Source organism: Taurulus bubalis, assembly GCF_910589615.1.
Source record: "Taurulus bubalis genome assembly, chromosome: 1".
NCBI classification, from domain to species: Eukaryota; Metazoa; Chordata; class Actinopteri; order Perciformes; family Cottidae; genus Taurulus; species Taurulus bubalis.
In genome coordinates, this window is record NC_136589.1 from 14,545,662 (window position 1) to 14,563,016 (window position 17,355).

General features: G+C 38.8%; 1 protein-coding gene across 2 annotated transcripts; it reads right to left on the minus strand.

The window, feature by feature from the left end:
• Positions 1 to 2,358: 2,358 nt before the first annotated feature.
• On the minus strand, positions 2,359 to 16,316 carry snap23.1 (synaptosome associated protein 23.1). Of its 2 annotated transcripts, none has more exons than XM_079218637.1 (8): positions 16,292 to 16,316; positions 12,594 to 12,708; positions 9,129 to 9,170; positions 8,705 to 8,753; positions 7,446 to 7,563; positions 5,915 to 6,088; positions 5,650 to 5,794; positions 2,359 to 4,727 (listed from the first exon to the last, which is right to left on the minus strand). In XM_079218637.1, the coding sequence occupies exons 2-8, from the start codon at positions 12,648 to 12,650 to the stop codon at positions 4,665 to 4,667; spliced, it is 648 nt and encodes a 215-aa protein (XP_079074763.1). In that variant the 5' UTR covers positions 12,651 to 12,708; positions 16,292 to 16,316; the 3' UTR covers positions 2,359 to 4,664. The 2 variants fall into 2 exon arrangements, with proteins under 2 accessions (XP_079074763.1, XP_079074762.1); XM_079218636.1 differs by lacking the exon at positions 16,292 to 16,316 and adding an exon at positions 16,106 to 16,230.
• Between the last annotated feature and the right edge of the window lie 1,039 nt (positions 16,317 to 17,355).

A 17,355-nucleotide genomic window follows, 5' to 3' on the forward strand; every position in this document is an offset into this window, starting at 1 on the left:
GAGTGCTTTGTATTAATCTGCTTTATACAATGGTGGTGAACTGTAATACTGTGCCGTTTGAAATTTGGAGCGCTTAAAGCCGCCTACAGAACCAGTGAGTTTAACGGACTTTAAAAAGCTTTGTAAATGCGGTGTAGAGACTCGGTGAGGAGCGCACACACAAGTGTAACTGCAGGCATGCAAACTAAATGCTCTATGCACTGTGAAGAGATCGACTGTTGAGACTTTAAATTGGTCGCTGATGAAATATGATCAACCCAGAGACACCACGATCACTCAGTTTGGGTTATTGATATCTCGTAAAGGTCGTATCCGCTGAACTGAACTGTGGCGGTAGTTATTTCTGTGAACTTTAAATATACTCAGCACTTGTGTATTGCACCCTAAATTTCATATTGATTAATTAACATATATACACGTACGGTATATATCTACAGCTGCATGAAGTAAGTTTTACGTGAGTTTGATAAGGTGCTATTGTGATATTCTTGAACGCTCAGTCAAGACCACACTTGACCGGCCTTACTCGTCTTCAACTTTGGCTCGTAGGGACACGTAAGAAGTTGTTTTCTGTGAGCAGATATCTGAGAGGTACTTCATAAGACTTAATCTAAACCAGGATTAATCTGGAATCTAAAGTCAAGTCTGGTTTACTTTGGGGCCTGAAGTGCTGATCACATTCATTCATTCATGAGGAAACACTTTAAAATGAAACTGTGATGTTTGCTGCCACAGAGCAGGACATATTCTATATAATATGGAGAGTATAATATTATTAAAAAAAATGAACAAAACCCCTGTTGGACTCAGACTCAAGGTAGCTGCAGCATTCTACCTGTAATTAATGAATTCACAGGTTCAAGAACTTTCTTTGTATAATAAGTGCTAAACATTAACGTATAGATGCAAGATGCAACGTGAACAATTTTGAAATATACAATAAGACCCCAGTCAGGGTATTTATTTTACAGCCCCTCACCCGAAGGAAATAGTTATTAAATAACAGCCTTCGTCTGTTTAAATGGCTTCAGATTGTCTGCCTGCCTCAAAATGTTTTTAAGTGGCGTTAAAAGAGAACTGTTGCTGAAGAAGCTGCAAATTATTACAGTACAGTTGTTGGTCAAAGTGTTTTTTTTTTGCCTTCTTATTAGTTGCAGTGCATTTATATTAACATATGTTAACTTGAATTATGACAGAAAAGTTGAAGTTTTAAAGTATGCAAAAAGAGGTTAATTGTAACACTGGTTCAGCCTGAGGCTAAGCTAATCTAACTAACCTGACACAAACCAGGCGAGACTGGAAGGAAAAGTTTCCATTGACTTATTTCAAACTCTATTTGAAAGAAAATAGTTTGATTTACCTGGTAATCTTTTGAAACACCTCTCTGATATCACAACTTACATTTATTCTACTACAAATGTGGAGTTTGAAATTCGAGCCAACTAGAAATGAAACCAGGCAGAAACACGGAGCCTGGACCAGTTTTAGGGAAACGGCCAAAGTCAAGGACAACCTGTGGGTCGGATGGATCTTGACTGCTTTTCCAAAACCACACAACACAGGACAGGCATTCTCTTCGTCCAAGGCGAGGATCGTACAGTAGCAGTATGGAGAGGAGAGAGCGGGTTTTAATATGAATGTAAAAGGAGGAAAAGAAGGAAGTGAGGATTTGGTACCTTTCAACAGAATAAAGCCATGATAGAATAAGACATTCTAAACTATATACAGGGAATATAGAGTATGCACAGTCTGCATTTATAGATGTTAATTTGTCACATTCACTCACCCACTGCCGTCTTGCCTTGTACTGTGGGCTCCGTCCCTGAACTATGATCCAACTCAAGTGACCTCATTGAAAAGATGGAAGTTAGGTGTGGAAAGATGGAGACCGTTCAGCTCAAGAGGAAATATGGTAGCATCGTGATGACCTCTGTCTAGATTATTTTACATATTGAAAAGGGGAAAACATGTTCATTACATCTATATCTTGTGGCCATCTACACACAATTGTTTTCTTTCTCTGTGTGCAGAAGGCCAGAAGAACATCACTTCTGCAGTACCAGTAATAACACACTAATTATGTAAACAAAAAACACCTTTAAATAGTTTGGGAAACTTGCATTACATTTAATCAGTCTTGTTTTTATTTGGTCACTAAAGTAACTTAGAGTCTCCTCCATCCACTTTGTTTATTCCTCCACTCCTTCCTACCTGCCTTTTCTGTTCAGTGGTTTTTAATATGAATTTTGTACTCTCTAGCTATGTAAAATATACTGAAAATGTTAACAGGAAATATCAAATACATTTTGAGAGAATAAACTTTAAAATAAACTCCTGAAACTTGACAGTTTGGGTTTATTTATTGCCATCCTACCACAGTTGTATCTTTGCAGTGTTTTTTTTTATAAATACTGTATTAATTCTAAAATGCATTGAAAATGTCCAATAAAAAAAATGAATTTCAGAATAGATTTATTGGATAAAAACAATTTAACAGAGGCAGGTGTTAAACAACAGGCACTTTGAACAGTCCACCGCTAACCGGCTGATTTCAGATCAGAATACGAGCTGCATATGAACATCATGAGAACAAAACGCTTGGATTTACATTCCAGTGGCTGTTGGTAAAACAGAGAAGAAACCGCCTTGAGAGCCAGTCCGCCTCGGTAGAGACCAATTAGATCTCAGCTGGCAAGTAACAGGCGGAGGAAGATCACTCATAGCAACATAAAGCCCTGAATAACGGTTCATTTCATCTTTACAAACGCAATAGGTGCACGTCGGCAGAGGAGCATACAAATGAGTGTTCCTCTTCAAAACAAATAAGCCAGAAGATGCGTACAAGAGATATTTCCAGCATACGGCATTGCTTTATTAGAAGCCAAATATCCACAGTGAGGCCTAAACGGAGCCCGCCAGGACTTATTCCGCTTCAACATTTACCCCTTTAAACATCATTCATATACGGGTGTACTTTTTGCATCTTGCTGCCAGCAGTAATTTCTCAGCCTAGCCACGGCGTCGACGAAACAAATTATGCTTTCCATCATCAGATATTATCATTTTACTGCAGCAATGCTGTGAAAACAGTAAGAGGAGCGGTTTGTGATACAACGGCTGCTACAACACAACCATGGATCATCTACAAGGCATTGACAGGGTCCCTGCACAGACTCCCATTTCTAAATGATGTCTTTCCACATTCATTTCTTTAACATTTTAAGTTATTCTCATTATGACAAAAGTGCTACATATGCCATAATGACAACAACGTAGTGTGCATGAGAAAAAATAACAATGTACAGCCGTGTGTTTCAATTCTGAACATTTGTTTTTTTATACTTTTACAAACTGTGCAATTATCCAACTTGCAAATACATTTTCCGCATAATACCAGATTTACTAGGAACCCTGCATAGGCTGTTAAATTTCCTCTCGGGTGCTATAAATCTCTATTAACCGAGAGATGACGAAGAAAGAATTTAGATTAACAGACCGACTATGGGAAATTAATATAAACAGCTGCAATATGTTTCAGTATCAACACACAGGGAAAACACTAAATATGAAGTATAGCAATTGATCCATTATGATAAATCTACTGTTATCCTGCACATAGTCAGTGATATGAAATATACTAGATGCTTTGGAGGGGTTAATGATGACGTTCCTCATGATGCTTACTGACCCTCCTTCACATTTGAAGGACAAGTATATATATAAATTACATTTCTTAAACTAGTTCAGCAGCTCACAATTTTTTTGCAATAGTTTCAACAACCTCGACTTCTTAGTCAGACCATTTTTAAAATAATATTAAATTGCTATCATTCAGGGGTAGGTGCTTTGAATTCGAGCATGAAAGGGTTAGCCATGACTTACTCCAAGAAGCACAACATTAAATATTTTATGAAATAGCTTTTACATCTCAAATGACATGAGAACAAAGTGTTTAAAAAAACGACAAAAAAAAAAAACTTTATTCGCAAGTCATTTTTGCTTGATGAAGAATAATTAAATAAGCACATCATCACACGATACAATAAACCAAATTACACGTTGAACCAATAAGAATTTGAGAAAGCTGCATTTGTTTCAAAGCCAATGTTTTCATGATTAAACTAGACGGGCCCGACAGAAAGTGATGTTTTAATTAATGCTCACTAAAAATCAGCTGCTAGGCGTGTACCCATGACCTCGTCCACACAAACCAGACGCAGACATACTTGACTTTTAGAGAACGGCACAACGGAAAAACAGCGAGAAAGAAAAGCAGCTGACCTGTGCTACTTCCCCTCCTCTGAATGTAGAGATATGATACAACCGACCGGTGCAGATTTGATAGCGACCAGCAGTGACAGGCAGTCGGTCCCTTCCTATTCGGTGCAGCTTCTGATGCATTCGCTGCTCCTCAAAATCCAGCATGACTACGAATGCATAGTGGCCAATTTATAAAATATAGAATGTTTGCGTATTTTATTTACATCTTAGTGCAGTATAAAAGAGAGCACACCGCTGGCAAAGATATTCTTCCTGACTGAATTTCTTTCTCTTTTTTTTGTCAAAGATGCATGCATGTATGTATGTATGTATATATGTATGTATATATAGGCGACAGAGGCTCAAGGTTGATGGATGAAACTGGCAGAAGCTTGGCTCGTTGTCTACTTGAGGAGCTTGTTGGCTCTCTGGTTTGCTTCATCAATACGAGCCTTGTTCATTTCCGCCTGAAAGAAAAGAAATGAGTGGGTAAGAAGACTGCTAGCCAGTAAAAATGTATCACGCAAGATTAAATTAGCTTTGCGAATGCTTTATTAAATGAATTTAAACATTGAATGCAACATCCACAGGGCACCTTTAACTGGATGCAAACACATGTATGGTGAAAAGAAAAAAAAAAAGAGGAGGTAGTGAGTTTGGCTGCCTGTTTGGAAACATGTGGGTTCAGTACATTTTGTCACAAATAGCTATTAATATTTGAAACCAACCTTTTCCTCACGTCACTTTTGTCACTAAGAATCGTTAGACATTGTTTATTATATTTATTGACACCTTCATTGGAAGGTTTATCAAGACATACCACATTGATGGTTCAGCTATTAATTTACTAGAAAGAAAACCGTTCTATTCCCATCTCTTTTCTACCCTATGTATTGATTTATAAATAAATGATACAAGTTGCTGCCACCCGTGTTTTCCGAAGTAGCCCGTCTAATAAGGATGTCCCATCTGTGCAACATACGTAATTCTTACATTGTTTCGTCATCAATTATTTTGCCAATACTGGTCAAACTGATGGCAACACTCGGCTCTCTACTCGGCCGGGACAAAACCTCTCAGCTGAACGTTATAAATAAATTAATGAATGCCTTTTCTTCCCTCTTTTTACAAGGCCGATTAAACAATTAAATAATACTATTCTAAATCCTGCATTGTTTACATCCATGTGTGCAAACTAGCAGTCTTCTACAGTTACCGTCCATCAACTGTCCATCAGTGGATCAGCGTAAAAGGCTCTGACATAGTTTTATAGTGCTACAATTGGTGAAAAACTATTGGTGGAAACCCTTCATTTGGCCATCATCAACCTTGACATAATGAATAGCTGAGATTTCAATGATTGAAACGCCAATAACGTCAGAACGTTACCTTATCAGTGATGCTGTCAATGTGTTTGTTCTGCTGGTCTATTTCGTTGCCCATTTCACAAGCCATAGATTTCAGGTTGCCAATGATGCTGCCCACGGCATCCAGATTCTCCTCCATCTCATCCTCACGGGCATCGTTGGTGATCCTATAGATGTGAAGTAAGGCTCTGTCAGATGTCTCACTACGTCAATTGAGAACTATTTGTAATTTAAATATGAACAACATGCTCCTGATAACATTATGGTAAAATATTCTTGTCCCCCACCTCTTGATGTACTGGCCTGAGGGCGCCGAGGCGTTCACCTGGCCCGCGTGGCCGTTGCGAACACCCGAGGGCTGCCTCGAGACCACTTTGGAGCCGGTCGAGTCACTTTCGCCGTCGCCTCCTCGAACACCCCAGGTACGCTTGTATTTCGAGTCGTGCTCTATCGACGACACACTGGAGGAAAAGCGAAAAGTCAATACAAAAACCAGGAGGTGTGAATAAAAACTAGAGGAACTAAAATACAACCACACAGCCGTCAAACTAAAAGCCTCCATAAGGTTAATAAGGCTACAAGTCGGCTTTCACTACAATCACAGATGTCCGTTATTCGTAAGCAAATTCAAAGGATTCCCTACCTTATCTCATGGTACTCAAGGAATCCTCTTCTCCAAAGTGAAAGCATTTTGGGGAGATTTTTTCCCCATGTTTAGAACCAGATATGATCTTACTACACACACATACACACAAACTGACACTGCATATCAATCTGGTTTGATGGAGAGGGTAAAGTATGCTTTGCATTGAGCAGCACCAGTTGTTAAGAACTTAGTAGAAAAACATCCACAAACAATTGGGAATGCTACAAATTGATTAGCAATCTTTTCACCACAAGAGTCACGTTTGTGTCTCCTCGGCCGACTCGTAGTGTTCATCACACAGATCGATCACTGTCATGAAAGCGTTCAATCCCGTAATATTAAACCGGGTGAAGAGGGAGAGGCTGCTGGTTCTGGAAATGTTGGCACAGTTGTGTTCCTCCCATTTTAATGTTTTCTTTTAATGACATCATCAACAATACTTAACAGACACAGAGGACTCCTGGACATGGGGACAGTCAAAGGTTTATGGGAGAATCACCAGTTTTAGTTTGTCAGACGTCTCTAAATACCACAACTCCCATGATCATCGGCTGCTGTTGCTATGGAGAAGCGCTCAAGGCAGACGCAGAAATCAAAGTGATAGAGAATTCAAAACGCTTTGCTGTTGCAGTTTGGAACGAACCACGGAAACATAGTTGCTGAATTAATTCAAAAATTGACCCAGAAACCAAAAGTGAATTAATTCCAGCTGCCGAGTGTGTGTTTAGTTTTTATCAGCACCTTAGTCTTTAAACTTCCACCAGCTGGTAGCAGCGCTCTTCAGAGAGTTTCAAACCAGAAAACACAATCCTTTGATACAAAATATCGGATTCTTAGATCACTTTCTTTTCTTAAGTCAGTTGGCCAACTAATGTACTGATGATTTAACCAGAAGAAGAAGTGCTCCAGTCGTCCAACATTGTCTATCGAGAAAATTAATGGGATTGACTGAAATAGCCCTTCCCACTTTACATGTTATAAAGAAAATGATATAAAGATCAAATTCAAACATGCTTATATTGCTATTATTTATCACTGCGAATTTAGTTTATAAACCAGCCCCATACCTGTTTCATATAATCGAACACACAGCACATGAAAAGCACGATAACACACAACATAACACACGACAGGGGTTCGGAGGCTTCAGTCGTTCTGAGGGTGCGGTGTACCTGTCACAGGGGCAGACGCAGAGGCCACAGCACTTGGAGAGGTCAGTCAGGTTTTTCTCAGCCTGTCTCATGTCCTGGTTGATCTGGTCCATGCCCTCGTCCACACGCCTCAGCTGCTCTGAAACACAAACACAAACACACAAACACACACACTTTTTGATATCCAAGAACATTTCATCATTATAAAAAAACAAAAACAGAAGAAGTGTTTGGCTTGGAGTCATAAAACTTGAAAGATGTGTAGTTAAAATCAACCACCTCCCCTCCCTACACTGGGTTTTTCTTGCTACTATGGTCGTGCTAAAACTGCTTGAGACAACACCACTCTTAGAGTTATTTTGACCGGCTCACAGAGATGTTTTTTGGAGGAGGTGAACTGCCCCCGCTTCATTTTGAGCTGGTGGCCAGCCATTTCACATTGCACCTTCAATGATCACTGGGAGGATTCCTAAACTGGGTCAATAACTGGGTCGTTTGCAGCAACAAAAATGTGGGCTAAGGATAACAAAATAGAAATAACATAATGCAGGCATCACATCAAATAATTACAAATGCAATTTGTTTAAACTGGGAAGGCAATACTTAAACATAAAGTTACAGAAAATAAACACAAAAAAGAGAAAGAAATTGTGACAAATAGTTTGTCCTCAAAAAAACTGAGGACCATTAACTAACACTGGTTTAGCGCAAAAATATTTTGGATGCAAGTTACAGAAATCCTTACTAATAAATTACACACACACCACAGGGTTTCTAGGTGCTGCATTCACAGTGAGGTTTGCACAAATTACTTCAACTCTATGTTTGACAATGTAATACCCCAAAGAACTGCTACCTATTTTCTAACATCTTTGTCCTTGCAATTTCTCTACAGCAGACAGATACTCGAGAGCTAAAAAATATATATGATTCTGTGAAAAACTAAACAGGAAATATGTTCCTTTAAATCATATCAAAACTTCTTTGAAATCCAAAATATTATTAGAATAATGACATGTGTATTGTGGCACAATAACATCTGGTTGATTTTAGCTGCAACAAAAACTTCCAAAATACATTTAAAAAAAATACACGACACTAATGCTTGCTCATTCTAAATATGTCATTACTCACTTACAGTTCCTTTCAAAGTGAATGAAGATCATCTATACTTTTTGCACTTAACCATTAGCATTCACTCTTTGCTTTAGACAAAGAGTGATACAAAGTGGAAACATTTCCATCAAAACTAGTAGTGCTGTTTTTGTACATGTTCTCACCTCCTTGCTGGTCCAACATCACCAGTGTCTTGGTGCCAGTCTCTTTGCTCTGTAAACAAAAGAGTAGCACAGATTCAGGACCAATGAAAATAATCAGGGACCTTAAGAGTTAATTAGGATATTGGCTTTGTTCAGAATTTGAAAAACAGACAGTATAATTAACACCAAAAAAAGGTTCAATAGCTGAAGCAAAACTTTCCACATGATACTATGAAAATCACTATTTCCTAGAAATACTAGAATAGTGTAATAACCGTTAATTATTAACAGTGTTCCTAATACTCTGTTAAAAAGGATAATATTTACTTTGTAATTTTGATCATTAAAAAGACTGTTATTTAAAAAAATGGTTCTAATCCTCATCCAGGTATGAACAGTTATAAACAAACATATCATAAAAAAATACTAATCATCAAAGTCTCACCTCCTCTGCCATCTGCAGCATCCTCCGTGTGCTTTCCAGTGACTGAAAGAAAAATAAGAAGCAGGTTTAGTGAATAAAAAAAAAAAAAGAGAGGGGCACAACATTTTTAAAAATGGCAATAACCAAAACATCTAGATTCATGTATTTTTTGGTCACTGATGGTTTGAGATTTCCGGAAGAGGAAACAGTCGTGGACATGGAACCATGAGATTGCCATGATTATAGTTGCATCTCACACACATAAGCAGGAAGATTAATGAAGAACTCCTCTGGCTGCTTAGTTTGGTGCAATTCAAAGTTGTCAGCCATGTCATAGCATGGGAAACACAGATTTAATACATTGATAAAAAAAAGGTCCCATTCCATTTAGTGCGTCACAGTCCTTTTAGTGAGCCAGCAGCACAATACCAGGGCATCAACCTACCCAAGTGGAACAGGGCCATAATTAATGTTATTAATTACACCTGCATTTGCTCTGCAATGACACACCAAGATGGCTGCTGTGGAAAGGGCCAATTATAGCAGAAGATGGAACATATGAAGATCATTTCCTTGAAATAGCAATGCCCCTTCCCAATCATGGATACAATCAAATTAATTTGATCAGACCACAACAGTGAATTATCTAATTAAACATCCAGTAATTTGATTTCAGAGCGGTTTCCTAGATTAAACAAAATGTACACAGAGTGAGTCGCATGATATCCACATTGTTAATGATTTTCTGTTTATACATTGTTCATAATATTTGCTGGTTTCTTTTTGTCGCCTACAATATTGGATGAACAAAACAAGCAATTTGAATGCATCAACCTGTGCTTTGAGATTTTGTTGTATTTTTCACCATTTTCTTACATTTTAAAGACCAACAAATGAACCAACACATTAATGTACAGCTGTGAGCAGCTCCTCAAATTGAGTTAAAACATTTAGTCAACTCATCCATTAACTGACCGACAGGAAATGAATAGTCAACTATTCTGACCATTGTTCAGGTTATACAAACAATTATTACAAACATTGCTAAATATTCTTAAATTCCTGCCTCACAATTGTGAGCATTATCTGCTCTTCTAAACCAAATGTCACAATACACTGAACGCTCAAATTTACCATTTTCTGGCATAATCTGTCATTTCATCGCACTCCCAAAATTAAAAAAATGTGTTTAAGTATACTTAATTTTGTCATTTTATCCATCGTGAACACACAATATACAAAAACCTTGTCTGAATTAGTAGGTCATATGGATTTGGGACACAGTCAGTGTTCCTTGGTCTAAACTCTAATTGGTACATGGGCATAAAAGTTAACGATCTACAGAAAGACACAAACGCACACGGAAACAACAACAACAAAAGTTGATGACGAACTGGAATGCAGTCAGTTCAGGTGAGTTGGGCCTTTGTGTCTATTAATAGCGAGAGCTGTACAGAGAGCAGAGCATCCAAAAGGAGCAAAGCACGAAAGTGACTCAGGGCATGACTCCATTGTTACCATCCCTAATTAACTGTTAACAAGAGAGAGCGGGGACCCGATTCCTCATTCTCTCCGTGTTGTGTTTGCTCTGAATACATTAATCAGCGAGTTGAGAAACAGACAAACATGGAATTGGCGAGAGGAATGCGTCGAGCTCAGCCATGTTCATGTTGGCTTAGCCAGAAAATCACTTGGGTGGATAAACATTACGTCCTGCCTCCGAAAATCCTTGAACTTTGCTAATTAAGCCCAGAAATCACTGCCGCAGCCAAATTCTCCAGATTGGGGTGCTGGGACAGATCTTTGAGATACAGACAATGGCGTGGTATTTTTATCATTTGTTTTGGGATGGCTTAAATGAAAGTACAGGGAGGTGAGGTACCTGCAGGTTCCAGCAAGCAATTTTTTTTTTTTAAACACACAATTAAAAAACACCCTACAGGTATTAATTGGCTGCAATATACCAGGAGGATTGAAAGTCGCACACAAACAATGCTTTTTTTTAAACTTTGACACAATGTTGACGGGTGTGGAAGCCATCTTAAACTACTGGATATGGGAAACAAACCTCAACATTAATGAGAGCTTGTGTTAAGACTTCCTAAAACCAAATCGTAAATCATAACAAATTCCAAAGTTGCCCTGATACATTGACAGCCATGCTCCAAGTGTTTCAGGTACGAGTGGTTACCCAAAATGGAAAGTGTGAGGAAGCATTAGCAGAAGGACCCTCCCATGCCCTGTCCCTTCTATCAGCTGCTTAGTCAACCAGGCAGCAGGAAGAGGAAGAAAGAGAGAAAGAGAACACCGCAGGTTAAGTTAGAAAGCACATATAGAGACAAAACGCAAAGAAAAAAAGAAAACTAGTACAGTCAAAATGACAAGAAGGTGAGGTGCAGAGCTACACGCCCGGCTAGAGGAAGTTCATTTGCCTTCATTTAAATCAGATGGCTGATCATATCGCTCCCTGAAGTGCTGATGAAACAATCATCTCCTTGATAATCAAATGCTTAGATATAGCTGACAACATTCAGACCCTTGAAACCACAGCGGGGAAAGGGAGCCATCAAGGTAAATTAGGCGTAAGGCCTCACACGCATCCCATTAATGCTTAGCTTAATAATCAACTGTGAACACAATGCATCCAATTACCCACCCTCTGCTTTTTCAGTGCTACTGTAAATTTAAAACAACCTCAGGATTACCTGCGTGTTGTTTTTTTCCGTCACCCACTAAGCTGAACCAAAATGTGCAATCCTCACGTTATGGCTAAAATTATTATTTCAGCACAATAATGTTAAATCCTGATTATTTTCAATTGTGGCAAATCAAATATTTCAATAATACTAATTACACAAGTTACATGAAGAAACTGAATATATATTCGATCGGCGTGGTCGCACTTTCGACATTAAACGAGAAGTTCATACTCTCATTTCTGTATGTGTTCATTAGTGAGCTTTAGTTTCTGGTTTTTATGCTAAGCCAAGATAACTTTGGCTGCATATTTGGCTGAAAACATGTGTAATTGACTCTCCCATCTAACTAGTATCTAATAAGAAAGCAAATGAGCAAAAAGTCAAATTATGCATTCTCAGCTCCAGCAGCATTTGTTTGGGTTCATTTCTAATTTGAACAATGCAGTTTTATTTTTGCAGCATCAATAAATTTGATGTTTATCAGTCAGTGCCAAAATACATCATGCTAAAGAGAATTATGATGAAATTATACAAAAATGTCTGACCCCAAAAGAATTACAAAAAAAATAAAACTATCCCTAGAAACTTTACAAAAATACTGCTACATTCCCTCCCTGTTCATCTGTGGGCTCCGTATGTTGCAAACACTGAGTTCCATTGTAGCTCGCACGGTTTTGGCATTTGACATTAAACATTTGGGACAGAATATCACTTGAAGGAAGTTTCATACTCACACAAAGAGAAAGCGACAATGAGAGAGTGTGTGCGTGTGTGTGTGACTCAGTACCTCGTCAGTCACTTGGTTGGCCTTAATGGTGATCTGTTCCACAGTCATGTCTTCCATTTTGCTGCTGTCCTGTTTGGAGGCTCGTCCTGTGGCACCGAGCTCGATATTCTGCGGCCTGGAAGAGAAGCAAATTTCAAAAAGGTCACATCAGAGGGCATCGATTATCATGACGCTCTGGGACTAAAACAAATCACAGCTGGCTACTATGAAAAAAAAAGTTAATTCACTTCGTGAGGGAATATAGTATTGTATTAATTAACAAAAAATTATACAATGACAAATATTGAGACCATTACTGATATCAATATTTGATAGTTTACAACATGTTTAATATGACCACAAAACATAAAACAGGTTTATTAAAGACCCTAAAAGTTTGGTTATTTACAAAATTTGACCGAGACTTCTAGTGAACTAACACTTTTTCTGGATCTTTCTCATTTATGTAATGTGCACCGGGCTCAGTGCCTCAAGCTACAGCACATCATTATGCCACAGAACCACGCATTGCTCACTGCTGTACAATGCTTTGTTTCCCAGTATGAAATCTTAAATATGGAGAATGCGTTTAAAGGTCCAGACATTTACTGCATGAGATCATCAATGTGTTCATGTCCAATGGAAAGGAAAGAAGATGTGAAAACCTCCTTTAATGCCCCTGGAAGGAGTGCTGGGAGTCTGAACACACACAGAAGGCTTGATGATAAAAGGAAACAAAGAAATGTTTCAATGATGAAGCCAAACTGTTCCTTGTGAGCCTTCAGCAGTTCCTTGTTGGTGTAAAGTTTAGCTGCAGTGTGGCGAGCAGAATGTTTGATCAGAATAAGAGATGAGGAGGCTGTGAAACCAGAATTATGTAATTGTAGTTACCTACCCAAAGTTGACTTGATTCTAGTAATGCATTGATAAAAGTTAAATAAATAAACTGTAAAAAGTATGTTCCTCTTTAAAATGCTGTAGTAAAAAAGGTAGTCCTTTTAGAATAAGTTGTCTAAATGACAATATTATAAGTGTTTATGACAATATAGACTGATGATTTTGTCTGCAGGTTTTTCATGCCATAATCATCATCATCATACAATTTACACAATAACATTTTTGGATCATTTAAATAAATGTGATTATTTATACAACCACAATACATTATTGTCCAACAGTGGATATACTATACCTTAACTGGCTGAAAACATGGTACAACAGTTACAAACACAATGTTATGAATAAAATAAAAAATAAAAAAATTGTGCATGAAAATGCAATGAAGTTCTACTCCTGCTCATTGACGACGTTCTTAGTGTCCGTTAATAGATCCAAAAAAAACCCAACTAATCTTCAATTTAAAAAAGGCACAGATACTTCAGTTAAACCATAGAGTTCATGTGACTTCCTGAACTCATGTGACTTCCTGAAAATGAACTCCCACAGCAAATTAAATGAAGACGAATTAAGATGCATCCTTATTTGACATGACAGCTCCACACAGGCTCTGCCTTCAGATTAAAATTCAGATTTCATGAGTTTTCAAAATATGCACAGAAGGGCAGGATGCATGATCTCAGGAAGTGTCACCGAGAGGCTTTCATTGTAAACAAACAGCAGGAAGTGCTGATCGTGGTTGACCACTCTGGGCCACTGGTTGTGAAATTCAACATTTTGCGGTGCCTTCAGTTCAGACAAAGCATAGCAAAGAAAAGTGGATCAGAATTAAAACACTCCTGTGTGTTACAGGAAGGCAAGAACTGGACTACATGAGAAATTTAGCAAAGAGTAACCGCTACAGTTCTTTACACAGGGGCATGTTGTAAATTACGCTGGTTTCTTGTGGATACAACTACACTAACAAGCAGAAGCTGCAGCGCTTGAGCAATAAAGTGTGGTTTCACTGCATTTCGTAATCCATTTGGAGATGCGTTCAGATCACAACATGAGCAGGGCTCCTTTGCAGAACGGTTTCGCAGATACAAGTCCGATCCAGACGATATCCGATTTTGTGCATCAAGTGACCTTCATGCAGCCCAGCGTGTGTACCATGTCTGGTGTGATGGCAGCCTCAGACACAAGGTAACATGAGATCAAGATCATTGAAAGCAAAGCCTGAAGCTTGTTTTCTGTGATGCGGAAACACTGCACTTTAAAAAAGGGGAAAAAAAGGACAGAGCCAGTTAGTCATAAACACAAAGCTCCATCTTTTATTTTTCAAAGATACCAGTCAGGAAACAGCTTTATTCCCTTTTCCTTTTCTCTTCCCCTTTCATCCGCTTTTTCTTTAAAGTTCAAATGGCATTTTCTTGTTTTTCCAAATAACCCTTTAATTTCCCTTTCAAACCTGCAGCAACCAAACATCCTGAGATAAGGAAGACAGGAAAATGGAGAGTCTACTTGGTGGACAGCTCAGAAGATTTAATGTTGTTGACTCTGCATTTTTTTTTTTTTTCCTCTTATTGGAAAAAGGGCAGTCAGGGCATTTGGTTCGCACAGGCTTGACTGCATTTTCCAACCGATTATTGGACTTGGCAAGATACTACTTTGAGTTGTACAACTAACACTGAAAGAGGACTCATTCACATGTATTGCACTCTTTTGAAATACCAAGCCACAACACGAGCAGATGGACATGTCAACACTACAAGATCAGTAAAACTGACCTCAAGAAAAGATTACACCAAGAGACACACGGGTACATTCTAGATGATTTTTGTTACTGGGCAATTTGAGCCCATCATCACATACAAGTTAGCCCTATATGTTGACACCTCACACTCGATACACAGCACAAAGCTGTGACACCACTCAGCATGTGCTCACAGCAAGAAGAAGAAGAAATAGTTAAAAAGCCTAAAGGACAGTCATGTTGCCGTTCCTTCACAGCACCAACCCCCAAGTGTCTTCACAAAACGGCTACAAGGAAACATTTCTTGTTCGTCCACCCAAACCTGTTCCTCCAGTTGTGACTGCAGCACACACTGACGTCTTTTCCTGAGCCCATTATGTTATGTTCATATTCTCCTTCTTCACAATGAAAGGTAGAGACTATATTTTCAGCAACTCGTCCTGCATTCAATCATAACAACTCATTTTTATTTTGGTTAAGTCTGAAATGGCTTGGGCTGGGCGACTTAAGCTGACCTGTGTACAATAACAAACAGCAAGGGGGTCGATGACATCATGCTGTACAGACTTTTGATTTTTAGAAGTAGCAGAGAATACGACATATTGTTAATCATTTCCGTTGTTGAAATGAAATGGGTGCAAAGCTGTATCCGCACACCTGACTTTGGTTCTCAAGAGCATAGAAATACAGCTGCGTACTGAGTAACTATTTAACGAGGGTCACTTGATTAGCAGGTGACGTTAAGCTGACTGCGGAACTTGAAGAAAATAGTTTTTTTAAGCCCCACACCCAAGTTGCCAACGTTGTGGCCGTAAACTCCCCAAAATAACACTTTAAAACTGAATAAAAGAGTTGAAAACAGCGTCGAAAAGTCTGTGAAAGCAGATAAAAGTGATCTTACATTCTCGAGAAAGTTGCAACAATGTTGCCAGGGTCGTAAACAGGATAGGATCCGTGGGCAACTCGTTGACCGAGCTAACGTGCTACTAGCTAGTTCCGCTTTCTAGTCAACTACCACAAACACACACAAACAACTGTGTCGGGAAAGAAAAGGGAGAGAGATGTTTATCCGGGAGTCAATACTTACAGTCAACCCTCCTTGTTTAAAAAAAAAAACGAGCTAGTTACTCCTCCTTCTTCACGGAATGTGAACTTGGCAACTGGTATTAACTCTTAGATTCCTTCAGTAGTTTCACCGTTTAGCTGACTGAAGTGTGTCGGTTGGTGCGTTTAAGTGCTGTCGGAAATATTGCTATTCACGTTTTACAAGCCATTTAAATGTTCTTGTATGTACACTTTGAATCCACAAAATAACATTAATATTGCTGTAAAATACATTTAGAGACCTAGAAAGAAAATCTATTTCACTGTTGTTCGAGCAGTTGTATTTCAAACTGTAATTCTCAGATGGTATTGGGCTTTCTGGGGTAATTTGAACGCAGCACATGTTGGTGCGCATGTCCTGTCATATGACTCCAGAGAAAAAGAGGCGCTGCTCATTTCCCCCACATGAGTGCAGCATTTACCCTTCACCCAGACCTCCCCCTCCCCCACACCTCCACCTCCACCTCTGTATTTTACATGAACATAGAGTGCTGAATATTATTCATCGTGTTTCTGAGAGATGCTCTGAAATCTGAGCCTCTAGCATTGGATCTGCTGTGTAATTCCCAAGTTTTATGGTTTAAACCACAAAAGCCTGTTCAAGGTGACTGCAAAGACACTGGGCAGGCTGCCAGCCAACATATCAACTGATGTCTAAAAGGCAAGTGTTTTACCCCCTCTCTAACTGCTGCTAAATTTTTCCTTCTTGGGTCACCTCTCGCAAAATGCATGCTAAAATCTACATGCTGAACATTTTGCAACAACTAAAAATTTGTACAAGGAGCTGCCCTCACTGAACTGCCCACGGTGCCTGAATGGTGACCAGCTCTCTCTGCCCATGTATCTTTTATAGAGTCTACATAGCATTCATTATTCAGCAATAACACACGGTCCATCTGGACTCCTGTGACTGTGTGACTATGCACGGGTGTGCGGTCCATAGTTAACTTTCCTGCTGTGCAATTTCACTATTTCACGCCACATCCAACAGTGCGCTAAGAATTAGAATTTCCTCTGTAATTACAACTAATGTGAGTGTGTTTGACA

Bases quoted from the DNA above. Each gene is read 5' to 3' on its own strand.
- snap23.1 (XM_079218636.1), bottom strand. The intron at 9,171-12,593 runs GTACTGAGTCAC...TTTTTCTTTCAG, and splicing joins CCAACCAAGTGACTGACGAG to TCACTGGAAAGCACACGGAG. The intron at 4,728-5,649 runs GTAACGTTCTGA...CTTTTCTTTCAG, and splicing joins TTGACAGCATCACTGATAAG to GCGGAAATGAACAAGGCTCG.